The sequence below is a fragment of the Apteryx rowi genome, unplaced genomic scaffold (genome assembly GCF_003343035.1).
Source record: "Apteryx rowi isolate R43461 unplaced genomic scaffold, aptRow1 scaffold_651, whole genome shotgun sequence".
In the NCBI taxonomy this organism is placed as follows: domain Eukaryota; kingdom Metazoa; phylum Chordata; class Aves; order Apterygiformes; family Apterygidae; genus Apteryx; species Apteryx rowi.
This window is the reverse complement of record NW_020450929.1, coordinates 455,299-470,617: the sequence shown is the minus strand read 5'-3', so window position 1 is coordinate 470,617 and position 15,319 is coordinate 455,299. Positions and strand designations below refer to the sequence as shown.

Sequence of the window (15,319 nt, the reverse complement as noted above, 5' to 3'; positions counted from 1 at the left end):
CGCTGACAGGCTCAGAGAGAACCATATGTTCCTCCCTCAGACTGCTAACGGAGCTACGAATCCATAAGAATCAATATTTCTTTTCTACTTTTTAACATCGTTATTCTCGCTGGTACCGTGCTGCACACAACCTCTGAGCAAAACCTTTCCCCCCGAACCCGCCTGCGAACCAAGCRGGATTCCCAGTGAATCAGCACGAGCCTTCGCAGCAGCCAGCTGAACAGAGGACAGGCCAAGTTTTGCATCTGTTTACCACTGATTCCGCAAAATCAGATTTCAATGCAAAAGCCTCAAGCTCCGATCAGCATAAGTTCTGATATCCGGTAATTATTCATGCGTTCGGGGTTCAGCAGTTGCATTCGGATGTGCACGAGCACGCGTGCCCCACTGACGCTGTCGAGGCAATATACTTCTGGTGAGCTGAGAATAACGTATGCTACGTAACATGGTTCCCTTTACCTATCTCGGGTTAAATTAGACTGCTTAACGGATGTTAAGGGGGATCCTGAAGCGGAACGGCTGAAAGTAAGAGGTATTTTYGATCACACGGTGTTAATGTAATGACCCCTGCTGGCACCAAAGGTCCTAAGTAGCCCAGGTGCCGTTCCCATCACTAACGCGGCTCGTGCTAGAAACCTCGGCCGCAAAAAGCTGTCACGGGGGGGAAGCTCTTCCTCGGCCAGTACGGAGCTTGGCGCGGCAAGCAGCACGCCGCTGCTAGCGCTGCGGAAAGCCAGCCGCCCCGCGCCCGCCGGGTCTCAGAGCGCCGGCCGACGGGGAGCCAGGCGGCACTCGACCCGGCCGTCTTTGAGAAAACCCTGCCCAGAGCTCGCTGTCTCGACAGAGCCTCTGCAAGGAATCCGAGCATGGCTAAACGCGCAAGGAACGGGTTCTCCAGGGTGGCTTTTTTGGACTGAGTCTAACCAGCGGGAAAACCTATAGCAGAGCCAAGGGGTAAAACGCTGCAACGGTGCACCGGCAATCCCCTCCTAACGGGATAAGCCAGCTCCACATCCCGCCGGCGGCGCAGCGAGCCAGACCTCGTCCGGGCTTCGTTACTACCGAGCACTAACAACTCTGCGTTGTTACAAACGCCCAGGAGCCACCCGGGATATCTGAAACGCGAGGCCTGATGGAAAGCACGGGTACCCCAAGTTTGGGGAGCTGGTTAGAAAGCAGCTTCGGGAGAAACGCTCCTCTTGTCCCGAGCATCCGCAGGGGCGCCGGAGACCGTTGGTGCAGCAGACTCGCAGGCGCAGGCCTGGCCCTTCCCACGCCGTGCTGGGGCGCCTGAGCCACCGCTCGCTCGCTCCTCGCCGCGTGATGCGGATGCACCATTCCAGCTGGATTTCGCTACTCTGGATACCCCTCCATCCCACTTTAAACTCTCAAGGAGGAAGACACGCTAGTTCTTCCCCATCCACAAGCCTCACTTCGGAGGAAGGAGCCTGCACGACTTCTGGAGGGAGCACGCCGGCCACGGCAGCCGCCCGCCCACGGACGACGGACAGATGGACGGACGCGCTCCGCACAGCGCCCCTGCCTCGGGGCAGCCCCTGCCCCCGAAGCCTGCTGCCGCTGCCGGTCACATCGCCCCGATGCTCCGCCAGGGATCCTCTCGCTGCGGGCAGGCTTCCCTCGTCTCAGAGGAGGGCTGACTGATGTTCTCGGCACGCACGTTTAATTGGGCAACGCTTTTCCAAAGGAAACGCTGCCGGTTACACAACAAAACATCCTCCTTACATCAGCTAGGCTTGCTGCCTCGGTCCTGCACCGGCCCCTCGGCGCTCGCACATGGCAGCAGCCTCGTATCGGGCTTTGCACATACAACCCCTGCACGCCGGCCTCATTCTCACCTCTTTTCCCTTGCAAAACTGTCCCGGTCTTTCAACCACCTCCTTTCTGGGGATCCCTCCCTTCCCTGCAGGCTCCCTCCGTCRGCATCGCCCTGCCTAGGCCTGGCCGCTCCGGCGCGTCTCCTCGGAGGGAGCAGAGGGCATTGCGGTGCAGGACCCCAGCGGAGGCCGCGCTTGGATCTGCAGGACCACGCTGCCCGGGCCAGGCTGCCCCTTCRTTCAGCTGTGTCTCCATATTAAAAAACTTGGGTTTTTTACATTTTATTAAAGCACGTTCACAAATTCCAGAAGCACACACAGCAGAGGGGCCGTTCAGCACAGCTCAAGGCCTCGCTTATCCTAACAGCCGCAAACCTAATTAGATAGCCTCGGCGGGCACGTACGGCGGGGCGCCTGAGCCGAAGGCTGGGGCACGGGGTGCCCGTCCTCCCGCTCAGCCACCCGCCGCRGCCCCTCTGCCTCCCCGGGAAGCCTCCTCTCCGGGGCAGAGATGCGACTTTCCGGCCACCCCTGCACGAGCGTCTGCACTGCACCAACGCTAGGACAGCGCTCAGGCCTTCTCGTGGTGCACGGCCGCCTCTCTGGGCTGCCGCGCTAGGAAGAAGCAGAGCGGGCGCGAGCTGCAGCCCCGCTGCGCCTCGCTGCAGGCAGATCGCTTGGCCAAGCGAGGCCCGCAGCCACCGCGCCGTCAGCAAATCCTCCCCGTGCGCCTGTCCCCGGCCGCTTCCGTGCAAAGTCCGGCGGGTCAGGTTAAATCCGCCAGCGGAGACGGGCTTATACTGAAGCACTGGACTTTGCACCGGGTTCCTCGGCTTGCTCACCAAGCTGCTAATGGAATAAAAGTCTCCGGCAGAGGAGAAAGGGCGGCAGCGCCTGGGGATTTCTTTAGGCGTCTCCAGCCTGGTGGGGATGCAGCTCGGCAGACCTCTCCCTGCAGCGCGCGCGGGGGGCCCTGCCTTGCTCCTCCTTCCCACTGCACAGGCCTCATCCCGAGCGGATCATTTCCATCAACCATCCGCAGCTGGATTCCTGACTAGAGCTTTACCCTTAAGAAGTCACGGTTTCGTGCCAGGGAGTCCCTCCGACCACGTGGCACAAGCCACGCGCCCTCGCACACAAGCCCTGGGAACGCGCGGGCGCTGAAGAACCCCGGGCAATTCTCTGAAGCCGCGTTTCAGTCACCCCAGCAGCAGAAACAGAGCTAGAAAATGAAATCAGATCACGGGAAAGCGGATAGTTTTTTAATGGCTTAAAACACAATTAAACTCAACCTGCCTGCAGCAAGAAACAACTCCGCCCGGGCAGCTCCAGGAGCTACGCCAGCAGGCAGCGCGCCCCGCCAGTCGCAGCTCCTTGCCCGGGCAGCCGGCACCGGGGTCGCATCCCGCAGCGGACCACGTCCTGCCTTCCCTGCGCACCCGGCTCGGCGCCAGCTGCCTCCCGGCACTGCTCCGGCCGCATCCCGCCTTGCCGCGGGGAGGGGGACGAAGGTGCTGAGCACCCCCTCGGTCCGTGCCGCTGCGCGGCAGCCCTAAAGCACAGCTGCTGCGTACGGGTTGCACACACGGGAGGGTTCCTCGGCGTGTACGTGCAGGGGGAATTCACGACGAGAACAGGAACGTTTCCATCAATACGGCTTGGCTGCCGCAGGCTGCCAGAACGAGCCTGCGATTTGCAAAAACTGATTGCAAAGTTCAGCTGAAAAACCCTGAATCCCTATTAATTCTGCAGTTGCAGAAATTTCCTCCCCCACAGAACATTTAACATTAAAAAGCATGTGATCAACAAGATAAAAATAAATTGAAAAGTGACTGCCGAGTTCTCGCGCTCCCTCGCTGTGATAAGGCAGAGAGGGGCCGACGGAGGGAGCTGCAGAAACGCGACTTCTCCACRCGCTCCCGCGCAGGAAGGAAGCGTCGCGCGGCGACAGCACAGGACCTGCGCCGGGAGCYGGCGGCTCTTCCTAGCGCTGCTGCGCACTGGCTACGTGACCACGGCGCTTCGCTCCTCGCTGCCTCGCTCCCCYGARCACCWAAAGGATTCCCCCCCCSCCSSYSSACCTCCGGCCTCGCTTGGGGCCGTCTCCCGCGGCTTCCCCATGCGGAGTGCTGGAGCAAAGCGCAGCATTACCCCCTTCACCCTCGGAYGGTCGCCTGCCGACCGCCGCAGCGCAGAGGTTAATCCGCCTTTCTGGAGCGTTTGGGAGGAAGCGGGTTGCAGGCTGCATTTCCCAGTTGGATGCATAAGGAGAAGGGCAGGGCTTTGCGGGGCCCAGCGCGTTCGGGGTCGGAGCCGGGTCCAGCACCCGGCACTGCTCCAGTGCAGCACGGCACTCGGGCAAAAGGCAGGGAGCGCAAAGGCAAGCACCGTCGGTGGCCTGAAGGGCAAACGGGAAGGCTGGGGAAGAGCCGGCTCGGAGYGACGCGCCCCGGCCTCCCGCGGCTCCCTCCTGAATGCCGAACCTCAGCACCGAGGTCGAGCACGGCCCCGCTCAGCCTCGCGGACGCGAAGCCACAGAAAGGCTCCGAACCCGCTTCCCGGAGCCCGACCTGTCCCACGCAGCACAGAGCTGCAAACGGAGCTTTTTTCATTCTGGAAAACGTTACTCAGGACACGTTTCTGTTTTTCACCCGATTTAAACGGGGAGCTTACCCGAAGAGCTCGGCTCAAGGGCTCTGAGTTTCATCAGCTCCTGCAAACTCCTCCTGCTTCTAATTAAATGCTTTTCCGCGGCACCTTAGAGCAACGTTCAGTAAATTAAGAGAAGCAGTCGCCATGGGTCTGTACCTCCGCAAACAGGAATAAAAGCCCCAGCAATGCCCCGGCAGGCAGGCAGCGCACGAGGAAGGGCAGGGAGCAGGGAGCTGTCTCCCGCTGGCTGCACCGCGCGGGCCGCAGCGGCCCGGGGCCCGGCTGCTAGCGCCCTTTTAGAGAGGCCTCCCGAGATGAGCCGCACCGCTCGTTCATCTGTTTTTAAAGAAGCTCTTTCGCCGCTCACCTCAGCCTTCTCCAAACCTACCGAGCGGACCTTCGCTCCTGCATCGCTGGTGTTTAACTCGAGGGTTCTGCTCCGCTCTCGCTACCGACACTTCGCTCGTGCTGACGCGAGCAGGAGCCGCGGATGCAAACTTGAAGGCGACAGGAGGATTTGGCCATTAGGCCACAGGTGGGTCTCGTGCCCGAAGCAGATCGCAGGTCAGGTCGGGCCGCGCGAGCCTGGCGGTGGCCGTCCAGAGGTCTCGGAGCACCGGGGGCTTCCTGGGGAGGCATTCAGGGTTCGGCCGCCCGCCCGCAGGCTCGGCACGACGCTGGCTGAACCCCGGGCCTCAGCAGAGAGCGGGAAGAGAAAAGAGGCAGGGAAGAAAGAAGAAAAGCGGTGGCGACGAAAAATCTCTGGAAAGCCCCTTGCGAGGCTCCCGGCAGGTCGGGCACCGGGGACTCCAGCCCGGCGCTGCAGCCGGGCAGCACGGCTCCTCGCTCCCCACCAACGTGTCCTACCCTGTAGTGCCAAAAGCATCTGTTTAAACAGCTCCAACATGACAATACACGTATATAAGGTGGTACCCTGAGGAAAAATACCGTTTCCAAATAAGCAGCTCGAGCTGAACATCCCAGCATCGCACGGAGAAACTCACCGTCAGCTCTGTTACGACTTGGGATTTTCAGCAGTTTATTCGCCAAACAAGCCCTCAAACAAGAGATCGATAAGGATAAATAAGAACGGTGCAGGCAGCCACAGAGACTGCATCAAACCCGGAGAGGACGCACGGGCCTCTGCTCTTCCAATCCTCAGCCTAGCACGCACGAAACGGCTCGTTTGTATTGCGGAAGTTGCAGGAAATGAAATGTTTTTGGAGCACGTCAGCTCAAAGAAAGGGGAAAAGCAGGTTTAACCTGAGCGACAGTCAGGCGCGTAGGAGAGGTGACGGTGGAAAGGGAACAGCCCCCGTTCGTGGCCACGGCCGGGGTCTGAGCAGAGGCTGGCGCCCACGACTCAACGCTCGCCCACCGGCTCGCGGGCGGCACAGGACCTGCAGGCCCCGACCCCAAGGTTTTCAGTATTTTTAAAAGCGTAATTCAGCTAGAAAGCTTTAATGCTGTGCCCTAGGTAGCCTGCAATCCAAATATCAGCACTTTCCTCAAGCTGGACTTGTAGACAAGACAACGCGGTTGTGCAGAGATGCGTAAACGCGTCTTTTCACCAGAGCGGCCATTTAGCGACAAACTGCTGAGGGGGGCTGCAAGCTTTGCAAGAGCAACCACGGGGTTTGTGTCAGAAACAAGAGTCTCAATGCTAAATAAGAACAATCCTGAGAGCGAGCAATTTTCAGGTCCAKACCCTTCATTCACCACGCAAAAGAGCGCGCTGGAGACGGGAGGAAATAGGGGAAGGATGCTCGGCACGACCGCCGGGCCGGCTCCTTCCCACCCAGGAAGCGGGGGGCAGGACACTCTGCAGACAGCGCTGATAAAAGCTCTTGTATTAAAGAAAAAGCCATCATTGATAGATTTCGGTTCACAGAGACGCAGCACGCTGCAGCCTCTCCCCCTGCATGCTAAGGAGGTGATGCAGGGGGGAGGAGGGAGATTTATGGCAGCTCCCGTCATAAAACGACCTGCTTTTCCACGCAGCCCTTCCCAGATGGCTAACGTGCACGGGGAGTTTCTCAGGGCGATGCAGAGCCCGGCGTTCGCCAGGCTTTCTGCACTGTACCGGCATTATGGAGCCAGCTAGAAACGGAGAAGCTCCGACGTTCACTCTCTCGCCGGTTGCTAGGTGAGAACAGTTTCTCGACTATTTTAGTAAAAGGACTGAAATTATACAACCAAAGAAAGACCCAGCGCAGCGCAGCCCATTAGAGTCCCCCAGCTGCACGTACCGGGCTGGAGCCAGCAACGGGAACGCACACAAACGAGAGTTTCATACGCAGATGCGGGTTTTAGCAAGCCAGCGATTTGCTTCTCACGGCTTTGCGAGCCAGCGGGCGACGCGGGGCCCGGGCCCGCTCCCACGCGGGGTCGCGCACGCCGCCGGGCGCTGGCGAGCCGCCACCGCCAAGGGAGGACGGGTCAGGTCSTCTGATTCACCGGGCGTTTTCTAACCGAGCAATTAGCGTCGTGTACCGCGCGCGGGGGCTCGGCACGAGCGGGGCGCCGGAGCAGCAGAACTTTTAAGCTCGCCAGCCGGTTCCTGCTGCCCGGGTGCAGGTGAAGCCCAGGTCCTCCAGCACCTCCCCAGCCAACGCAAACCGCCCGGACRGGGCCCTCTGCGCCCTCGCAGCTCTTCGAATCGGGAAAAGGTTGGTGTGCACCAGCTCAGAGGGGGCTGCCCGGCGTCGGGTCTCTCCCCGCCGCCCCCCACGAGCAAGACGCTCGCGTGCCACACGCCCCTGCCCGCCACGACCRGCTGAGACGCCGATCAAACAGCACGAGATTGCACCAGACGCAGGCGGTGCCTTCTTTATTTCTGGCAAAGATGCAAAGCTGCTGTTCTCCCGTCCCCAGCCCGGGAGCCGCCTCCCGCGCGGTGCCTGCGGGGACACCCAGGCCCGCGGCGCCGACGCGTGGTTCGACTCCGACCGCTCTCACAACAACGACRTCGAGCAATGCCGAGAAATCCCCCGACCCAAAGCCCCGGCGCAGCCCAGCCGTGCACCGCGCCGCCCCTCCAGCCCGGCAGGGCCCGAGCGTGCCGACGGCCCCGCTGCCGCCCGCAGCCGCCCTCCCTGCTCCGGCGCCGCCGCGTTTGTAAAGTGCTCGGCCCCTGAATGAGCGAGCGCTGCCGGAGAAACGAAGATCTGCATGACAAAACGTTTCCAAATTAGAGTAGTTGAATTTCTCTGGTGTTTGGGGGACTTTTAATAAACGAGGCATTTGGTTCCGTAATAACACCGCTGTGGCTGAGGTTGCGTGCATCTGATCTGTAATTCTCCCCGAAAGAGAAAGAGCAATACGCATTACGCTACATTTACATGACTATTCAAGTAAGCACAAGCACAGGGCGGCTACAGCGCCTCTATTTTTACAAGTACATTCAAGCCTGGCACTACTTAGCAATGGCAGGGTTTGCACATGACCTGGACAAAACCGAGCTCCCCCCTTCAGTGCTCTGACTTGGCYAGCAAACACGCACACAACCCGTCCTCCTAGAGGCTTCACACGAGCCTAAAGAGCAGCAGCCGAGACGGGGGGTTAGAGGCGAGAAAAAGCAGCAGTAACCCTACCCGAGAGGGCTAAAAAACCTGCCGTGCAACCCTCGCTCCACTCAGCTGAATCATCGGGGGAAAAGGRCTTTCTGCAGGCGAAGGGGTGGCTCCGGACACCGAGCGTTGCTGCAGACCRGCAGTTTTGACCCAGCCTTATTCGGGTCCTTCCAGCTCACAGAGGCTGGATTTAACCCAAAGTGCTTGGGAGGGTTTTATTAAGTCCTCGCTCTCCCCGCGGATGACTAAAAGCCTGGAAACCACAGCTCCACCTTCCAAGAGGCCATGGGACTTAAGCAAAGTAACAGCCTTAAATCTTCACGGTAAAGGAACTGTTCTCAGCAAGACCTGATTTAACGAATGTTGTATTCTGGACCGTGCGTTTCACAAGCCGACCTTTAAGCAGCGTTACCTGACTCGGTACACAGCAACGCAGAGCAGTGAAAAACAAGTCAGCGATCCGACTGCTCTCTTATTTACTCTGCAGCCTGCACAGGAAGATGGAGAGCGTGCAAGCGTAGCGTTAGGAGTCTGGTGCCTTTGAGTCAGCCCATGACTCAGCCGGCAGCGCCGTGCAAAACCGYGCAGGAGAGGCGAGCGTCAGGAGGAGGTTAGCTCCGACCCGCGCGCCGCGCGAGCCAGCTGCTGCCCACCTCTGCCAACCGCCTCACCCCAGGTGCTTTCCCAGCAAGACCGTGCCTTGCTCCCTGCTGCCTCCACAACATACTCCTCTACATGCTTTTTAGTATTAAAATTTGCTAATCTGATTCTTTTTTTTTCTTTTTTTTTTTTAATGTCTAACCTCCTTTCAGCACAGCACATAAGCGAAGAGCTGCGCAAAGCTTCGCAAGCCGCTTACGCTCCTGGGGGAAAAGCCAGCTTTACTCTTTTGGTTTCTGCGAGGCGGCTCCAGGCTGCTGCGGCTCCGGCAGGGACCTCGGCGTGCTACAGACAGCCGCACGCAGAGGGCGGCCCGTGGGCTGCACGGCATCTGCGGGGAGCTGCTACGCGAGGGGAAGAGCGGACAGAAGGCAGGGGAAGGCTCAGGCAGAGAGATGCTGCTCCCAGTGCTGAATCCGTAACATGCACAGGCTGGTGGAGGCTTACAGCTTTATGTAATTTATTTTTTTTTAAAAGACAATCTATTTAGTTAACTCTAAGGGACCTTCAGGCCAGGATTTGTGCTCTAGAAGCCATTTTGAAGGAGATGATTTTAGAAGAGCTAACACTGTGCCCAGGCAGTAGTTTCAAACGACGCTTGCAGGCAGCATCTCCCACCCCCAGGCCAAGACGGGCTCAGGGAAAACCCTCGGCGCAGGGTTCGGAGCGCTCGGTTCAGCTTCGCGGCACAGCAACCGTGCACCGGGGCTGACTGAGACTGAAATTGCTTCCTCTCTGAATGCACTGGCACCCCGCAAGTGCTGCGAAGAGCAGGGCGGGAGGAAGGGCAGGGGAGCTGCCCCGCTTCGGGACGAGCCACGGACGGCTGCCCGCAAGCGCGCGCCTCCGCCGAAAACACCCGAGCGGAGCGGCGACGGGAGAAGACGGCCCGTCGTCTCCCGGTGAGCTCCACCGGACGCACCTCGTTGCACGAGTGACTGCGCACGCAGGGCTCGGGGCGCCCTCGGCCTCCCGGTGAAGTGGGCAACTTCGGAGCACGTAGGAACAGGCCTCTGCCCGCCACGCGAAGCCAGGCCAAGAAACCCAAGGATCCCACGGGCTGCAACTCCCCGCGGTTCAGCGGGATGGTGCAAGAGGGGAGCGACGCGCCAGCATGTCTCTCCCACCTCCAGCGTCCGATTGCCGGAGTAGAAAGTCTCACCGAGGAGAAGCAGGCGCTTGCTAAGTATCAGCCTGGCTCTCGCTGCGCCGTTTATCCACGGCTCCCTGCTGCTATCCGCTCCCCAGCGCCTGAGTCACTTCCTTGCTCCCGGCTCAGCCGGAYGGGCTGCTGGAGACTCGCCGGCACCTTCCCAGCGCCTGGCGGGCAGAGCTGGTTTTCACATGCATCTTCGAGCCCCGGCCACCCTCTTCCAGCCCCAGGCAGGGCGCTGGCACCTCTGCGCACCCCCATCCCGGCAGGATCCGTGTGGAAAAGTGGGGGAAGACAGGCCCGAGGACAGTCGCACGCGTGCGGAGAGCAGAGGGGTAGCACAGGAGAAGACAGGCGGACGCGTCTCGCACAGGCGGAGCTGCTCTTCCAAATACGCCCCGAAACAGAGCACGTCCCCAGCCGACAGCCACCTCCTCCTGGGGACGGCACGGCGCCGGCTCTACCCGGCCGCTCTCCTACACCGCTTCCCTTCTCGACCCAGCCGGCGCGACCACCGCTGCGGCCAGAGACGACCAGAGCTTGGCCTCGCCCCGGCCACCCCCCATCCCAAGGCGACCCTCCTAAACTTATTCAAGTGAGACGCTACAGCACTGCAAACCACCGAGCTGTCTCCCAGCCAAAGCACTGCCCAGACCCCAAACCGCCTGTTGGGAAAATGAGTTAAGACGCCCATCCCGGGCTGCAGCACCGCGTGCTCCCCCCGAACGGCCGGGGCTGCCCTTCTCCCGCAGCTGCAAGCCCCGGTCGATCCACCATGCGATGCACTCGCTCGTCTGCACGCCAGGAACGCGGAAACCACGCTTCGCCCTGCCGACGGCAACCGGGATGAGCCATTCAACTACATGAATTCACGTTTTGAAACTTTCTCTCAGGACACCGAGTTCAGCAACTGAAAAAATTACCATTCGGCACAAAGAAACCCACAGAAACGCATGTCCGCCCCCGAGGACGCGAAACGGCACGTGCTCGCCGACGAGCCCGCCCCCACCCAGCGCGGTCCCGCTGCGCGACCGCGGCAGCGCTGGCGACCTTTGAAAATCCGCCCCCCCCCCCGACTTCTGAACCGCGCTAAACCGGTCCACAGCTCGGTGCCGACCGCGCCACGCAGGCTGGAACGCAGCGCGTCGCATCAGAGCAGCTCGCGCGCTCAGTCAGAGCATAAAAACAAAGACGAAAGCCCCGAGTCGGAGAAAAAGCTCTTCCCTTCACCTGTGCTCCCCAAGCGCTTCCCGACGCGCACGGCTTGTTCCACGCGTGAGCTACCACGAAAGGGAAACCCGCTCGGTGGCACCCACGCTGCCTACGCAAGCACGGCACCAAACATCAAACGCGGACACTGAGGTTTTAGCAGCTCCTTTCTGTGAGATAACCCAACGGTCCGAGAGGCCCTTGCCGTTAAGGAAGCTTTCTAGCTATTCCCTCAACCCAGTTTTATCCCGTTAATCCTACAACTGCCCGTGGATCTTCTAAATCTCTTCCTCTTCTATACGGTAGTCTTGCCCTTCGGTTGCTTGTAGGTTCATTTCCCCCAGATCTAAACTCTTGAGCATTTTTAAGCATATTCCCATCTTCCAGCGCGTTTTATCTCCTTTCACAATTTGCGATCCTGACCTGGCCAGATTGCAGACACTATTTCCAAGTGCAGACTTCCGAGTAAAGTACAGAACGGACCTATGTAAACCTTTATTTATTAAGCCATGCCTACATTGACTTTTCTGTCCAACATATATTGCAAGCTAGCTTAGGGCACATATGCGGATACAATCGTGTAGGTTCCTCTGTACCATATCTAAGCCCTCTGCAACCAAACAGCATTATTTTCTCTGTCTCCAAAGCCTGCTACAGCTTTTTCCAACTGCTTACAAAGCAAACAGCGCATTCAATTTTTCTGTAGCTGTGTGGGGGCCACCTATGCAGTCAGGCACTATCGTGGTGGCAGAGCAGAGCCACATGCTTCTGCCACAAGATGCGACCTGCCCGACCACAGCAGAGTCCAGCTGCACCACGCACAGCAGCACCAACGCTTCCCGGAAATCAAGCGTTTACCGAGGATGTGCAGCTCAGTCGTGCTGCAACCACAGACGCAACCTTGACAGCCTCAAGAAAAATGGGGCAAACGGGTCAAACTAACGTCCTTACAGTCCAGTGAATCACCCGCACCAGCTCCAAAGAGTCAGCGTAAATATTCAAACAGGCCCAAACGGTCACATTACAGAAACCACGCCACCAGTGCATCACTGTGATTTCCAGGCGGTTTTGCATTTGCTTGACAATGCCTGTGCACACACCAATAGGAAATAATTTTTCAGCTTTAAGAGAGCAAAGTCCTTTACCAAAAGTTTAAAGCCCAACTACGACAAAGCATCAGCAGTGAGGCGTACCGATACGCACACACGCACAACATGTACATATAGCAGGCTCACATTTAGATGGTGGAATATGTAATTTCTGTACCTGTATCCGAGTCTTTTTGATCTCCATTTGTTCCGACAGTGAAAGGTAACTTCCGCTTTGTAGCTCTCTCTTTCACCTCTTTGCCGCCATCATTCCGGTCCAACTTTGGAGTCTTGGTCAGAGAAACTTTATCTTTATCCTAGAAAGGAAAGAGACACATCAGCAAAAGCTTTCCCTGGATTTTGCTGCAACGGAAGATTGTCAGCTCCCCGCACAGACTTTCTGCACCAGAGTTCAAACTCATACGCCACGTGTCCCGTCCTCACTACCGTAGGTTCCCAGGGTTGGATTTTAGTGAGTCGCAGAAACGAGCCTCCTGCGGCTGAAGGTTTTACGGCCCGCTTTTCTCTGCGGTCTTTGCACTGCCGTCTGTGGGTACACGGCTTTTTCCCGGGGGTTGGACCCAGCTGTCTCTGCAGGAAGGGAGAGCGAGGAACAGCCACCGGGAGCCACGCGCAGACACGCTCTGCTCGGCCACCCGGCCGCGGCACCAGCGGACAGCGGCCCGACACACCATCTCCTTATTAAGGCAGGAGAATTAGTCGCAGCTGCTGAGACACCACACCGAAGAGCGCAGCAGACCTCTGCTGCTGTGTGCTTGGGGACGCCTGCAGCAGCGTTACTTCCTTTCCATATAAGCTGTAACACATGTGCATAAAGCTCAGCTGTCTGCTGATAAGGCTGGTTGTTTCACCAAGCTAAAACGCTCGTACGCTGCTACAGAAGAGCGAGGCCAACGACGGCCGCGTTACACGGTGCGAAACCCGCGGCCAATTCGCACAAAACCCAGAGCTAACGCTGTGCGTGCAGGCGGGGGTGAGACGCAAGCGCGGGAGAAAGAGGAAGGTGGCGGGCAAGGCTGGCCCGGGGCACGGCAGCGTTCCTGAACAAGCTGCCCCTGCCGCTTCGGAAGCACTTGCCGATCCCGAGCAGGAACGGCCGGCAGCAGCGAGGGCTGCGGGTGCGCGCGCAGCCCGCTCCACGGGAACGCAGGGACCCAGAGCGACGCCGAAGCTCATCTTTCAGCATGGAGAGCTGCGGGCTTTTCCTTGTGACCTGCAGTATTTCTAGCACGGGAGTGTAGCATTACTATTTGAGCTTACATGATAACATGCTTCTCCGGAGAATATTCTGGCAGTTGATAAGCCTGCTAATGTTACTGGCCATTTAAAGGATCAGCACGCCAGCCAAACACGTTTAAAAGGTTTGCACTGTATGCATCACTACAGCAATTTGTACCAGAAAGGCCAGTACAGCTCTCATCGGCAGCTTTCTCCATCAGAAAGCAAGAAAGCTCCATGTGCTTCCAGCCCTGCCTGCTCTCCTGTAATTACCTCAATTACAGGGCGAAGGATTTAACAGCAGCTAACATCCAGCAGCAAGCAAGCAGCTCCACGAGCATCGGATCCACCAAAGCTCACGCTCCTGTAAGGTTTGTATTTTGGGGTTAATCGTCTCTGAGGCCCAAATATGCGCAAACACCAGCTGAAGCGTTTGCAACGGTCGAGACATTGGAACAGCCCCTCTCCCGTGCACGTTCCCTGGGGTCGCGCAGACATGGCCCTAAGCTACAGAGCTTTCCTCTTCTCCGCAGCTTTCCTTTCCTTTCCACTCCCAAATCCCCTCCGCCAGCCCGGCCCTCCGGAGCGCAGGGAGGGCGGCACAGGCTGAAGGATTTTGGCTCCTGAACTCTGGGCTTTTCCCCACCGGGTTTCACGAGGAGAAGCCACCATACCTTAAGGACAACGCCAGCTAGACCGCACAAAAGCAATGAGACGCTGCCCAAGTGCCGCCTGCTTTGCACGCGCCTCGCGCGCTTGGGGCGGCTGGATTTTAGCACGCGGCCAGGCGACGCTTAGCGGGAGCGGCAGGAGGAAACGCTGAGGAAGAACTGGGAACGGGACGGCGTTACCGAAGCAGGGAGACAGGCGATCCTTCCCGCGTGAAGGGCGAACGCTGCCCCGCAGCTGGAGCTCCAGGAGTTCGCTACGCTAACGATGCACAGACCCTAGCCAGGCTTTTGTAGTTTTGGTATTTGGGAAACTGCGTTATTTTAAGCAAGTGCTCCAGGTTTGCACGCTGTACCAGCGCTCTAAAAACACGGCCAAAATGACCAGCGTGGTGATAAATCTGACTTCAACAACCCAGCAAAACCCAGACCCTAAGCTTGAGGTATAAAGTTATGCTAAAATAAAAGAACGTTAATATTTTAAATCCTGCAAGGCAGCTGCTGGGAGGTGAGGGAAGCCGAGCCAGCAGCAGCGCCCTCGTGCTCGGAAACCCGGGCACGCTGCCGGCGGCATCCGCCGCGTCCCGGCCGGCGGCTCTCGAGCCGGCGGTCACAAGACCGCGCCGTCACCGCTCCTTCCTCTTTCTCAGTTTCCATCTGGTATCCAGACTTCAGCGGCAGATTAAAGAGAAACCATGGACTCCAGATCAGCTCACACTGTTTACTTGTTCCCTCACCCAGCCCCAGTTTACAGCCCTCGCCGCACGCAGCGTTAAAGCTGCGTTCAAGCCACCAGGTCCCTGTGAGCCGTGCTCCGGTAAAATACCAGGGCCTAAAAAAACGGATTTGGTAAATCCCGTTTTTGGTGGGGTAAGCTAAACGAACCGGTCTCCCAGCTCAGCAGCTCGATCCCTGACTAGCAAAGCTGCTTTGGGGCCGGCTGGAGCCCGACGCGCTCGGCCGAGGGAGCGCGATGCTTCCCGTGTGGACCTGGAAGAAGGAGAGCCTTGTTCCAGGTAAGGCCCGGGCAGCTTTTCCTCATTGCACAAGGTATCAGAGCGCCAGGACAAACTCACAACAGCCAAAACAAACACTCCAGCGTTTTGGTTAAACATTCTGTATTTAAATACTTTTGTCTTATTTTTCTGATGTGAACAAAAATAGTTTGCAATAACAAATTATGCCAGTTTTATTGCCAGCTGCAATTCTGAACGGATCAGACACATCAGTGGGGTCAGGGACA

The 15,319-nt window shown here is 58.5% G+C and overlaps 1 protein-coding gene across 7 annotated transcripts in view; it reads right to left on the bottom strand.

Annotated features, from left to right (window-relative positions):
- Positions 1-15,319, bottom strand: part of ANKRD11 (ankyrin repeat domain 11) — a 160,487-nt gene that overhangs the window by 20,189 nt on the left and 124,979 nt on the right. For all 7 annotated transcript variants that reach the window (XM_026084861.1, XM_026084865.1, XM_026084858.1 and 4 more), the window contains one exon: positions 12,348-12,486. In XM_026084861.1, the coding sequence (XP_025940646.1) occupies positions 12,348-12,486 (139 nt within the window). The remainder of the gene's footprint in view (positions 1-12,347; positions 12,487-15,319) is intronic.